The sequence below is a fragment of the Caenorhabditis briggsae genome (assembly GCF_000004555.2).
Source record: "Caenorhabditis briggsae complete genome, chrIV, whole genome shotgun sequence".
In the NCBI taxonomy this organism is placed as follows: domain Eukaryota; kingdom Metazoa; phylum Nematoda; class Chromadorea; order Rhabditida; family Rhabditidae; genus Caenorhabditis; species Caenorhabditis briggsae.
Window position 1 is genome coordinate 7,924,009 of NC_013487.2, and position 13,119 is coordinate 7,937,127.

General features: G+C 37.3%; 5 protein-coding genes across 5 annotated transcripts; 4 read left to right on the forward strand and 1 right to left on the reverse strand.

Annotated features, from left to right (window-relative positions):
* Positions 1–1,607: 1,607 nt before the first annotated feature.
* On the forward strand, positions 1,608–1,714 carry CBG26354 (the record flags this gene model as incomplete). The annotated part of the gene is made up of 2 exons (XM_045235542.1): positions 1,608–1,628; positions 1,664–1,714. 2 exons carry the CDS (start codon positions 1,608–1,610, stop codon positions 1,712–1,714), a joined length of 72 nt encoding a protein of 23 aa, XP_045098522.1.
* Positions 1,715–4,016: 2,302 nt separating this feature from the next.
* CBG05813 lies at positions 4,017–5,248 on the reverse strand (the record flags this gene model as incomplete). Its single annotated transcript, XM_002633073.1, has 6 exons — positions 4,017–4,244; positions 4,366–4,452; positions 4,498–4,639; positions 4,683–4,856; positions 4,901–5,096; positions 5,146–5,248. 6 exons carry the CDS (start codon positions 5,246–5,248, stop codon positions 4,017–4,019), a joined length of 930 nt encoding a protein of 309 aa, XP_002633119.1.
* A 1,015-nt stretch (positions 5,249–6,263) lies between these two features.
* Positions 6,264–7,362, forward strand: Cbr-cap-1 (the record flags this gene model as incomplete). Its single annotated transcript, XM_002633072.1, has 4 exons — positions 6,264–6,344; positions 6,451–6,576; positions 6,674–7,114; positions 7,162–7,362. The coding sequence occupies 4 exons, from the start codon at positions 6,264–6,266 to the stop codon at positions 7,360–7,362; spliced, it is 849 nt and encodes a 282-aa protein (XP_002633118.1).
* Positions 7,363–7,760: 398 nt separating this feature from the next.
* CBG05811 lies at positions 7,761–8,536 on the forward strand (the record flags this gene model as incomplete). The annotated part of the gene is made up of 4 exons (XM_045235543.1): positions 7,761–7,896; positions 7,944–8,058; positions 8,105–8,336; positions 8,510–8,536. 4 exons carry the CDS (start codon positions 7,761–7,763, stop codon positions 8,534–8,536), a joined length of 510 nt encoding a protein of 169 aa, XP_045093145.1.
* Positions 8,537–8,889: 353 nt separating this feature from the next.
* CBG26355 lies at positions 8,890–9,928 on the forward strand (the record flags this gene model as incomplete). The annotated part of the gene is made up of 3 exons (XM_045235544.1): positions 8,890–8,957; positions 9,005–9,668; positions 9,716–9,928. 3 exons carry the CDS (start codon positions 8,890–8,892, stop codon positions 9,926–9,928), a joined length of 945 nt encoding a protein of 314 aa, XP_045098523.1.
* Between the last annotated feature and the right edge of the window lie 3,191 nt (positions 9,929–13,119).

Consider the following 13,119-nt stretch of genomic DNA (forward strand, 5'->3'; position numbering starts at 1 on the left):
GCCATTAAATACTTGAAGAGCGAAGAGGAAAATTCCAGAATCGAAAATCAAAGCGAGATCATTGAACTAAATATATGGGCGTCTTACAATTAAGGGAAACCTAGATTTTGTTCTTTGTAATTATTGTGTATTCTTCATATTTTGCATCTTCTTTTTCTAAAAGAGTAGTCTTTTTGAAGACAAGAGAATTTGTATTTATGCGAACAAGAATTCACATTCATCTCTGGACAAGGAGGAGGAGAATGGGAGGAAAAGAAAAAGAAAGGCTAAACAATAAAAAAAACGAACGAAACGACTTGGTGGTGTGACGGTGTATATAGGTGTAGGCAATTGGAACCTCATGAGAAACTTGTTAGAGTATTAGAACTTTGTGTGGAATACATATTCGGAATTGTAAGAACATCTCAAAGAAAAAGGCTTTGTGGTTGAGACTGTTAGATCGGATAATTTTTGAAACCCAAGACACCTGAGGAATAAGAAAACAAAAAACTGATGACTACAAAATAGGGGCGATATACAGCGGCAAGAAACGAAGGGACGAAAGAAAGATCTCGTTCGTGTTTTACGGGGTTTTTAGCGTCTCCTCCTTCTTATTCTCTTCCCGGCAATTGATAAAAATGAAACACGGTGTGTTATATAACCAGATTTTGCGCAAGATCACGTTTGTGCCGAGGATTGCGTGCGCGCCGTCCGCAGCCATTCGCCGATTTTTTGCTATTACGCTAGTCAAGGAAAAGAGAAAAATCCGAAAATCGTTTTTGGAAGATAACATTAGATAATTTGATGATTGCTGCTAACGTTACGCAATCACTGTTTTGATAAACTGATAGACAAAGGGATTCTTAAAAATAGAAATTCACGAAAATTAAATTTAAAATTTAGGAGTTCCCGCTGAAACTACAGCAGTTATCTGCAAACACAGTGACGCCGGGGTGTACAAAATCTGAAATTTTAAATTGGAATTCTAAATAACTTCTAAAAACAATTGTCTATAAAAGGAAGTTAAGAAGGATATTTCTGGAAATATTTTTGAAACAGTCATGACAAAAATTCGTTCAAGACTTCACTTGAATTAAAAGTGAGATGTGAGAGACTCGTATTATTGGCCTAAATACTGGAAATCATAAGAAAATGAAAATCCTAAGTTTTCCCTCTCGAACTTCTAAATAGCAACAGTAGAAAGTGCAAACACGACGACGGGATAATGCACAATCTAAGGCACTAAGCTGAAAAAGATGAAACATTTGACCCAAAAAAGATTTGAAAAAGGCAAACACTAAAGGAGTGCAAACCATACATATTTGACCATTAAATCAAACAGAGAATGTGCACATCGAGTAAGACCTATGTATGAGTCAGAGAAGGGCGGCAAGTGGCGTTATCAAACCATGTTCTATGTCTGCATTGTGCTGACTGATATCACTGATAAAAAGGTTAGGACCAACAAAATTGATGCATACGTTTCTTTTTTATCGAGTGGTGTCGAGTTGCGGACTGCGCAATAGACGTTGCGCGACACAGCAGCCGTCTTCTCTTGGCTAGCCGAACGAGAAAGTACGAGAGTAGGTGAAGAAGTGAGAGGATTCAGAGAAAAGGGCAAAGTCCGTATGTTTGGTGGAAAGAAGGGGGCAGCCGCTACGGCTGGACCAGCAGTAGCGAGCAGAAACAGATACAGAGAACAGAGAGATGGGAATCGGAAGAGAAAAAGAAATGAAAGTGAGGATGGAAAGAGGCGGCAAGATTTTCGTGTAGACATCAGCTCCAGCTTTTGAACCCAAACGCTGCTTGCAAATAGAAAATGGCCTGATTCCCCCGGGAGACGACGGAAGTGAATGGATATTATGGAGAAAGGAAAATAATGGATTTGAATATATATGAACTAGAGGAAAAAGACTTTTGAATATGCAATCGAAATTTAAGAGTTCGCATTTATGAATCGAAAAAAGAATACTGTAGTCGGAATACAACATTTTGTAGTCGTTGTAGTTTAGAGGTATTTAGATTATGATAATAATATTTGTAGTGGTACCTTCAACTGATAAAATGCCTCATCTAAAACTCGCTCAATTCAAAAGGTCAAAATGAGTGTCTCTCCTGATCTTTTGACACCTTTCTTAAACTTTGATAGGTTTACTTTGAAACAGTCACCCCAAAGACTCTTTGGTCTATTTTATGACATCAAGATTGGTTAGTCCTAAAACAACCATTACGAAAGTTTTATTAGTCAGATGTTTAGGAAAACGAATTGTTCTAGACATCTGAATTCGATGAATTCTGCATAAGTTAGACTTTGCGTCGAAGATAGGAATCTGTTCAAAATATGGCAGAAGTGATGTATGGAAAGGAAAGATTGTCGGGGAGACTGTTGTCAAGATGGAAATCTGTACAGAAGATCATGAAAATGATCCGTACAACGGAACAGAAAAACTTGAAATTTGGATTACTGTTAATTTCCTCCTGCAAAAGAAAACAATCCTATTTGGTTTACCAGAGTTCAATTTCAGATTGGCAATGAATAAAAGAAGAGATCTGCCAATCGAAACACAGACATCATGCAAATAAAAGTAGTATTCGTCCTGGAAACCGAATGATTTATAGTTCTCTTCGTATATTTTTCATTCTTTCATCCCTTTTCTTCTTCTACTTTTTTGTGCTATCTCTTGACGAACGAAAAGAAAAAGAGAAACGGATTGAAAAAAGAAGTGTTTGGAGATTCGCCGGGCCGGCAATATGTTTTCGAATCTCTTGCGATGACGATGATGATGGCATTCTTGATGGGGCGTGGAGAAGGATCAGAAGAGGAATTGGATGAAAAGGTGGGCAAAAAAAAGGGCAACAGGTTATTGCGGAGAGACGAGAGAGATGAGGAAAAAGCCGGATCTTTTCATAGTCCATGTGGTTTGATCGGTAGGCAGACAAATGGGGTGATATGTGGAGGAGAAGAGGATGGATACGATTACGTAGATCGTGGATATAGAGAGAAAGTGAAGAATGCCCTCGAATTATAAAAAAAGACAACAGACAAGATACATGGAGATGATTATGTAATTGAAATACCGATCACATATAGATTTTGTGGTCAGGGATGGCTTTTTTGGTATAGGAGGTTAGGCTTAATATTAAGACACAAAATACCAGTATTTGATAAAGAGCAGAAGTTGGTTTCCTGCGTTTTTAAATTTCCCATTGCTTAAATGCAAAAATCGGAGCTGTGGAAGAGAAAAGATGGCAGCCGTAGCCAAAGGTCTGAAAACGACAACTACCGTAACCTGAAGATATTTTATTGCGGATTTATTTACTCGGTTTTCATGTATTCCAGTTAATGCTTTCCCTTTCACGTTATTGTTTACCTAAAATAACAGAAAACGTGACGAAAAGTAGAGGAAAACCATAAAATGAATCCTGAAAATAAAAGCATTTTAGCTTACGGTAGTTGGGACCTTCGGCCACAGTAACCAGCGTTTCTTATCCACAGCTCCGATTTTTTTCAACCAGAAATAACAATATTTGATTCAGAACAGAAATTGGCTCCTGAATTTTGAAGTTTCCTATTAGACCTCTGTTTTGCATACTTGTAACGGGCCGGGCTTTTTCCCGAATTTCGGAGGCCCGGCCCGGCGGGCTTGTCATTCCACAAGTTTTGAAAATTTCAAAAAACACATAAGGGGGGACCCTTATGTGATTTTTTTCGATCAAAAAATTTTTTTCGAGTTTTGTTGATATTTTTTTATCAAACAGACAAACAATCAAAAAACACAAAAAATAATGGAGAAAATTTTATTGTGAGCTCAAAATTTGACTCAAAATGACAAATTTTTTGCTACCGGGCCTTCCGGGCCGGGCCCGGGCCTTGAAAATTTCCTCAGGCCCGGAATTTTACAAGTATGCTGTTTTGGAATACCCTTTCAAGTTGAGTGGATTGTTTTGAGATTCTCGCCAATTACAATATTTATTATTATTTAATATGTACAAAGACAAATTTCAATTACAGCTATAAGTATCATCAAGTACTTCAATTACATATCCGAATTCACATCAAACTTGACAGTATGATACAAACAGGCAGCATAAGTGTCCACTGGCGCACACAACTTTTCAATCGACTTTGTCAGTGTTTCCTTGTAATTGGAGTTTGCCATCTTTCCAGAATCTCCATACACTTCGCACATCTTCTGGCACTGATCAGCACGGCCAGATTTGATTGGATTACGGTCCATGACGTGGATTACTGTAGTCATGATTCCCTGAAACTTATTTTGATGGGGGATGTTATTTTGAGTCAATTAGGAACAAAACAGGACGATTAATTGGAGAATGATACACAATTGGGAAACTCTACATCACAGGACGAACATCCATTTTAACCTGTTTGAGGTACTGCCAGTACTCCTCCACCTTATCTTTGGTATCTGACCCTTCGTTATTCAAATCGTCTTGTGTTGGCGTGCACATCTAAAATAAATTTTTAAAAGACGAATCAGTGACTTTTTTGTTCACCTTGAAAGTGTATCTATGGATGTTATCAGTCGTTGAGCACTCTTCTTTTCCTTCATTGCTCAGGAACTTTTTTAACTTGTTCAGTTTGCTCTCATTATCTTTTAAATTTTCTTTAACGTTCTCACAGAGGGAGCAGAACTTGCTGAAAATGTATTTTACAGAGTTCTTAATAAACCATAACCTACCAAGTTGTCTTTCCTCCGAGCATATCCCTCAGCTGAGAATTATAACTCTCTGGACACCATTGAGCTGGTCTTGTTACATTGGCACAGATACTGTCAACTCCACGAAGATTTTGAATAGCATCCTCAGATTTACATGGAACATTCTGTCCAAGTTGCATGAAGGCTTCAATGTATCTAAAAATGGAACATTTCAATCTTCATAAGAAATCATTACTAACGGATTCTCAATAGGTCTGAGCATTTTGAAGCTAACTTTCACTCTGTAACATCCTGGGAAGTCAATCTTCCTAGTCTCTCCATTGATATCTGTGATGGTGACCTCATCTTTCTCATCATCTTCTTCTTCTGGATTTTCATTTTTCAACATCTTCATTGTGATTTTCAATGAGCTCTCATCAATAACATCAGAATCCACTGGAAAAATTTTGAAGTTCTTCTTAAAAGTTTTTATTTAGAAACCAACCATTTGGACAACTCTGTGTCACATTTTCTCTGACTTGAATATGAATTTTTCGGCATGTTGCCAAACTTGAAACTGTTAAAAGAACTAGGAATCGGAGAAGCATTGTTTGGTGGGATATTCTAAATCATCTATCAAAATCCCTTTTATACTAATTTCAGTTGATCGTGATCATCTTGACCCAGTTATTATATGAAGAACAACTAGAATGTATCGAATCCGTTGGGAGGCTATTCTTGGCGAAGAGAGGAAACGAACACTTTCCGAAAAAAGAGTGGAATTGTTTGCTTTATGAAAAACATTTCTATAGAGTGGAAGGATAGTAATTTAAACATCATAGGGATACTTTGTGAGTCATCTTGAAGAGTTTAAACTCTGTACACTCCGGAAATTATGATTAAATTTGTAACGGCTGTGTGAAGAAGCAGGAAGCTTTGTAAAGCTACGGTTTTTTTTGAAGCTGTGAGCTATTCTGTGGTCGTGGTCTTTTTTCAATTAATTTTTGTTCCCCTGCTGCAATATTTTCAATCAATTCTGCTTCTTCTCTTAACTTTAAGTTTTGAAGGCGTCTGTTTTTTTCATTTTCCCCTAAGAAGCATACTGTAGTATAAAGGAGCGTTCCGTTAAAAATAACTTTATCTCGCAGCGATTGACAGTACCTATGACCATCGTCGAGAATTTATTATTGAAGGGTTTTTTTTTCGATTTTTTCGACCATCTTCTCGTTCCTTTCCCTTATAAAACTTTCAAATCATACTTTCTGACCCAGCTAAAATTCAATATATTTAAAAATCGTTTTGTTATTTTCCAACCGACTCTAATGCTTGACTCATCTGTTTTGTTTTTCATATTTTTCATGGGATAAAAACTGCAATGATTCTTTGCCAGTGTTAGATTTCATTGCAACGCCTCGGAATTCTTTGAAAAGACAACAGAAAGTGCGCCCCGCGGTTAAAATCGATGCGCTCGTTGTGCTGCTTGTGTCTCGCTCTCTTTCGTTCCGATAGCTCTGAATCACCATGTTTCTTATTTGTTTCTGGTCTTTACCGATGCTTAAAAGATATATCGTTTGTCTCACTCAACCTCGATTCACGCGGAACGTTCAAATATCATTTTGCAGGATGTCGGAGATTACTGATGCCGAGAGAGTTCGTATCGCTTCGGATTTCATCAGTCATGCACCACCCGGCGAGTTCAATGAGGTAAATTCAGTTTCTCAAAGTATTTGGATGAAGAATGAAACCGAAAAGTTGAAGCTGTCATTCAGTGTTAATTATTTCGCAACATCGTTCAATTTGCTAATTACAGGTGTTCAACTCGGTGAGAATGCTTTTAAAGAATGATGAATTGTTGAAAGACAAATGCGTGCCAGCCATCGCACAGTACAACGTAGGACAGTTTGTGCCAGTCAAATTGGATGGAGTCGCCAAGCAGGTGTGTAGTTAGCTGAATTTTTAGACTGTTAAAATGTTCATAGGAAAATCTTTTTTACTTCATCGTTTTATCCCAGTTTGAATTCTTCCAATTTCAGACTTTGATCACTCCATACAATGACTTGGGAAACGGACGTTTCTACGACGAAGTTTCGAAGAAAAGCTTCAAGTACGATCATGTCCGCAAAGAGGCTAGTGACCTTCAACCACATCCAGCCGAGTCGGGAATCACTGAACAATGGCGCCAGGCTCTCCAGACTCAACTCGACACTTACATTGACGAACATTACGCTAAGAGTGGAACGGGAGTTGTGTTTGCTCGCAATGGTACATTCACTATATGTATCGAATCCCACCAGTTCCAGCCAAAGAATTTCTGTAATGGAAGATGGCGTTCGGAGTGGAATGTGCCGGTTGGTGATGGAAAATCGGGATCACAAGAAATGAAGGGAAAGGTTTTGTCGCAAGTTCACTATTACGAGGATGGAAATGTGCAACTGTTTTCGGAGAAAGAACCAGTGCTGAAGGTCCAAGTTTCGGTAAGTTTTGTCCATTATTCTGTTGAAACCTATCACTTTCTTCCCAGGCTGACTTTGAGAAGACTGCCAAGGACATTATCCACGCTATCACAGAAGAAGAGACGAAATATCAAAACGCTGTTCAGGAGAACTACGCCAACATGTCGGACACAACTTTCAAGGCACTCCGCCGTCAGTTGCCAGTTACTCGTGCCAAGATGGATTGGAATAAGGCTCAGACCTACCGAATCGGCCAGGAGATGAAGTAAATAGGAGATAATTTTTCAATTCGCTTTGCTTCAATTTCCGCCTGCTGGTCTTTAACTCTCACCTGATTTCTTTTTTTCGAAAACCAAAAATCCCATTTTATTACATTGTTCTTAAAACTTTTCTCCAAGTTTCGGCCGGACTTTAGACGTGCTTTACAACATAATACCTTCTTCTGCGCTCCGCTTTTCCACCTTCGTCGATGTTCTGTACCATGTATGTATCTAATTATATATTCTTATTTTTATGATATTCGATGAAATAGTTTGTTTGCTTACCCTATTGATTTTGGAATCGGTTAACAGAAGTTGTTATCTTCGAACTATCTTTCTTTATTCAATTCCAGACTATCAACTTTTATCGTAATCTTGAAACCTTCTTGTAAATCTTGCAATTCCAGATGCAAAACCTCACCGAAGTTCTAAACGGTACCTCTTCGGATAACTCATCTGATTTGGCGTTGTCCACAAGCACGGTTTCTACCAGTACTATCGCAGAGACGACTACAACGACATCAGAGGAGTTATCGCTTACAAGTATGTTGTTTCACTTCTTTCCTCTCAATTCATCTTTAAATTTTCAGCGTTCGTAACTGCATCTGATCACAGCACTGCCACATCAATTGCATTCATTTCACTTGTAGTGTTTGGAGTTGCATGTGCTCTCATCGCAAAAATTGTGATAAGTCACAGAAAAAAGTTAATAGTGAAGAATTTGAGCGAGTGTTAATATATTTTGTTTTAGGAGAGCTGAACTGATCGGATCAGCCAGATGGAGAATATCCGCGTCACGCCAAAGCGCTTCATCAGCGTCAAGTGGTGGAAACGGGGGATCCGCCACCTATCTCCAGATGGGACGTGGCGGAAACAACCGTTCATTGAACAATCAACGTCAACCCCTCAACTCACCACTCGACCACCCAACTGCCGATCGTCTTGATTGGGAGCGTCAGTTCTTCGATGATTCGGAAGCTACGGTAAGACTGTTTTTATAGTACGGGGGTTTAATCAGAATTTTGATGTACAGATCAATGTGGAAATCTAATAAATAAATAAGTGTAAGTTTCAGAAATGTTGTGTTGTATAATTTATTTGTGAATTCATATCAGAAATTTTCAACCGCAGAATTTTTTATGGTATTTTTTTTCAGACGCCATCGAGACTTGTCTTCCGTTAAACCCTTGAATTTTCGACTCCGATGCCATGAGAACGCCTAATAATAATAATTTTTATTCACTTTGATTTTAAATACAAATTTGCAATTCCATGTTGTCATAATACACTTCTTTTGCTTTACTTTCTTCTGTCGCTTTCCCATCTCCATTTTTCCGTCGTGTAGTTTTCAGTTTTATCCCTCAAAATGGGTCAAATGAATGTATTTATTGCGTTATTTGAATGTGTACTTTTTTTCAAGCTTTAATAGGATTGTCACCAGCTCCAAAAAAGCTTCTCGTTTATTCAAAGGCAAAATTCAACATCAAGACATTGAACTTATAGACTTTATCAAAGAAAATTGGACAGAAATTTCAAATGCATCTCGATCAGCTCGCTCCCGAGATTTTGCATGAAATCTTCAGTTATTTATCACATCGAGAAAGGTTCGTTCAATTTTTATGGTGTTTTTTAAAGATTGTTAACTTGACAGACTTCCGGTGAAACTATGCTCAAAAGCTTTGAATGTCGCAGCTACGGTAGCACCTCTTGCTCTTGGAAATGTCCATTTCATGGAGTATTTCGACGAGTTCGATGAAGCTAATCAGGGCGTTTCGATAGTTCTCCGTACTGATGAATTCGAGATGAACTTCAATTCGCCAGGATATAAATCCAGAGACACATTAATGGATGTTTATCTTCAGAATGCTCGTCGTAGACACAGAACAGAAACTGTCGAAAATGAAGGAATCCGTGACCTCGCCAGAAAATATCTCCGAAAGCTGATTCTCCCAACCAACGTATCGTGCGATAACTTCGAAACCAACTATCGTTACACACCAAACTTTTTGGAAAACTCAGAAATTATTAAAACCAAAAAGTTTCGAGTTTTGAAATCGGGAAAGCCTCAAAACGCTGGATCCATTCATGGATGGCTGCGACACTTGAAACCCAACAATCTTCGCAATATTACTGTTTACAAATCTGACGAAGACTTTTCGTTTGTCGGATTCGAAAATGGTCTTTCTTCCTTGGAGACTCTCCATGTTCTTCAAAAAAGTTCTATTAATGACGATGTTCTATTGTCACTGAAAGCATTAGACATTGAACTGGAGCAAGCTGAAATCACTGCCAATGGAATTAATACACTTATCCAGGTAGCGTTCTAAAGACATTTCTGAATTCCAATCACATTGTTTTCCAGAGATGGACAACGCAGTCAGTGCCACGTGGATCTCGATTCGTCTACTATTACGTCGCTCCCCCAGGCCGTTTCCCAATACATCAACTCGTCCAGAACGTTCGTGATTTATCGTTATGGACAGAAAACAAAGCCAATATTCCAATAGGTTCTGATAGAACTCTTAATGTATATGTGGATTCTAAAGTTTTGCATGTCGAATGTTTCAAAAAGTGATAATAATAAATTGATTAATTGCTCTGTCCCTCGAACATTGTAGAAAAAGAAAGCTAATTTCAGAATCAAATTATCAACCACCCTCACTGTGTGCAAACGGATATATTAGTCATCTTTTTTTCTTAATTGAAGCTCAAAAACAATCCTCCCTTTCTCTCTGTGACTTCTCCTGATGATTCCTGACTAATCGAATCAATTGGGGGGGGGGGGGGGGGGGGTCTCATTCTCCCCGTGCTTCTTTTCCTGAAAAAGAATACAATTGGTTCTGTTCTTTCCAGTCAGGAAAACTCTTCTATTTGGAGGTGCAATTCTATTTCCGTGTCTCATTTGAATAGTAAAGTACGCTACATTTATCTTCTCCTGACGTCTTCTGATCTCAAGGAGGATGTGGAAGGGACGAGTATCGTGAATTTATAAGATGCAAAGTTGGCATGGAGGTAAATACATAAAGTCTCCAAATATGTATTTTATGTAATTTCATCGTGGTTCAAAGCACTTTGGCGGAAAGACGAATTTGTTTTTTTCTAAATTCTAAAAATATACTCTTCTAGGTTTTTCTATTTTTCTTCGGTTCTTAAAGTTCAGCTCAACTTTTTTAAAATAATTTCTGATCCCTGCGAATCGCAACATTTTAGTGTTCGATCTCTTCGAAATATGATTGATTTCCCATTTCGGATGAGTAATCCATCGATTAAAAAAATCAAAACACATGTCGTCCGGATCCCAGACCACTCGTCCCAATCATTTCAAAAAAGAAGGTTTTTAAAAAATATCATTTTACTCGAATCTTGTTATTCCAAATATATTTCTTGTCTTCACTGGCCCATTTCCAATTTTTGTGTCACAACTCAATGAGCACTACTTCCATTTTTTCTTGAGTTGTCAAGTGTTGCGTGTGTGAAAAAGGAGGAAGAGCTGCACGCATTTTCAGCGAAGGAGATTACTGTCTATTCAATAAAACGTGTGCGCGCCGCAGGTTGCAAAGTGACACGCCCCTTTGTGAAACGTGTGAGAGAAGAAAAAAAATGAACGCGTTTCATAAAGGGGCGTGTCACTTTGCAACCTGCGGCGCGACCACGTTTTACTGAATAGACAGTACACATATTTACAAGTTGTTTCAGTAGTCAAAGTATTTTTTTTTGCTTCCGCTTGTATTATTCTGGTACGAAAAAATTGGAGGTGTGGAAGAGGAAATCTGGTTGCCACTACCATAAATAGCAGTTACGGAAAAACCTGTAATAGAAATGCCCTCTAACATTCAACTTTGAGCCAGCTTATCTCGGTTTCTGTCCAAGATATAGAAAAGTTGTCAACAAATGAGTTATTTATCATAATGTCATAAACATTTTATCAGCTTACACATTTTTGATATCTCTTATTGGAGCAGAGATAATTGTGCTCAAACTTGGAAATGTGGAGGCGCTTATATTACAGATGTTACGGTATTTATTTTTTCTTTAATATTGTTCCTCAACTTTCGTTTGTTTCCCTATTTTTAAATTTAAAAAAAAACACTTTATTTTCCGACATGTTAGATGTTTTTCAAATTTTTGAAAGGCAATAGATAAAAGGTCTTAACATTTTAGGTTACGGTAGCTTCCGCTACGGAAATTTTGGCCGCGCCCACAAGCTTCTCTCTTCTTCAGTTCCAATTTTTTTTGTTCCAGAATAATAGATTTGCCTAGAAATTTGAGAAAATTCATCATGTGAAAATCTAAAAGTTTTATAAATCGGCTCTCTTCTGACTTTCTCTAAAAGTTCAGTTTAAAACCAAATCTGTTTCTCGAGATTCATTTTTTTTCGAATTTTTTCGAATTTTTTCGAATTCTTCTTCCTTTCATTAAAAATTATTTATACTAATAGCAAGTTCCCAGGAAATTCTTCTCATTTCATAAAACGAATTCAATTCTAATGAGACATGATCCGCCGTCTTCTAGGTACCAAGAAAAAAACGAGAATTACTTCTACTTTTTCATCGTGCACACATATAATCCCAGATGACCTAATTACGTCTTCTGTTACCAATATACGCCGTGTATTTTTCTTCTCCTTTTGTCGTCTTCCAAAATTCTGTTTCTCTATTTCCAGTATCACATTACTTGTGCTCAACAATGACTTTTTGAATCATGTATTCTGAAGTCAAGAACACAAAAGAAGAAGATCTTCATGAATTTGGGAAGTAACTTCTTCTTTTTCTCTTCTGGGAATTGGTTTTGGATCTTCTATTTTACTGCTGCCACGTCACTACGTAGTCCTTCTTGCGGCCTAAAAAATTCCTGAAAAATGAGTAGGCTGCTGCATGTTTCAAGTGTTTTTCAAAAGTCGAAAAGAAGAGTTGACGTAGTTGAGATTTCTCTTCTACCCACTCGCACTTTTTTCTTCTTTTGCACACAGAAAGGAAGCGTACACCAAAGACATTTCCTTTCGACTTGTATATCCGGATGAATGGGATAAGAAAGTCTTTGAATGTCAAAATAAATATGTATTATGTATTTCCTCACAGGTTTTTGATTTCCCAAAAATCAGGTGCTTTCAAAATTTCCAGTTTTAGTAGTTTTCACAATATGTGCAGATTCTTTGCTTGGTACTTTTTCCAGTCCCTTGACCACAAGGTCTTGTAATTCAAAACCTACTAAAATAAGAGAAGGCGTGACCGGATCTTGTGTGGATTCTAAGGTACAAGGTACAAGAATTTTCGAAAACTGGGACACTTTTGGGTGTTCTTTCAAAATCCAACAAAAATGTTTTCGAATTGTTTCGAACTTCAAAATTCCCAAAAAACGTTAAATCTTGGTCCGTATCATTTTTTGTAGATTGGTTGAAAGTTTGAAATGTGGAAAAAATATAAATTCTAATTCTTGGACTTTCTGGACCGTTCTAAACAACGATTTTCCAAAATTTCAAAACCAACTTTTTGAAAATTCATGGAAGTTTAAAGAAAAATCTTAAAATTTCAGGACCACTTTTGATTTTGGTGAAAATTCTTTTTTTTTTGGAAATTTTCAGTTCGAATTTTTGAAATTTCGAAAAATTGAACTTTTATTGGAACCCATTTAAAAAACATTCCAAAAATCCGAAATCTATTTTTTTTTAATTTTTGGGAATTTTCAGAAAATCACCCACAAATCTCAAATTTTCAGGTCCGAACCATTTTTCCTATAAAAAGACAGAACAACTGAAAATTTGTTGGT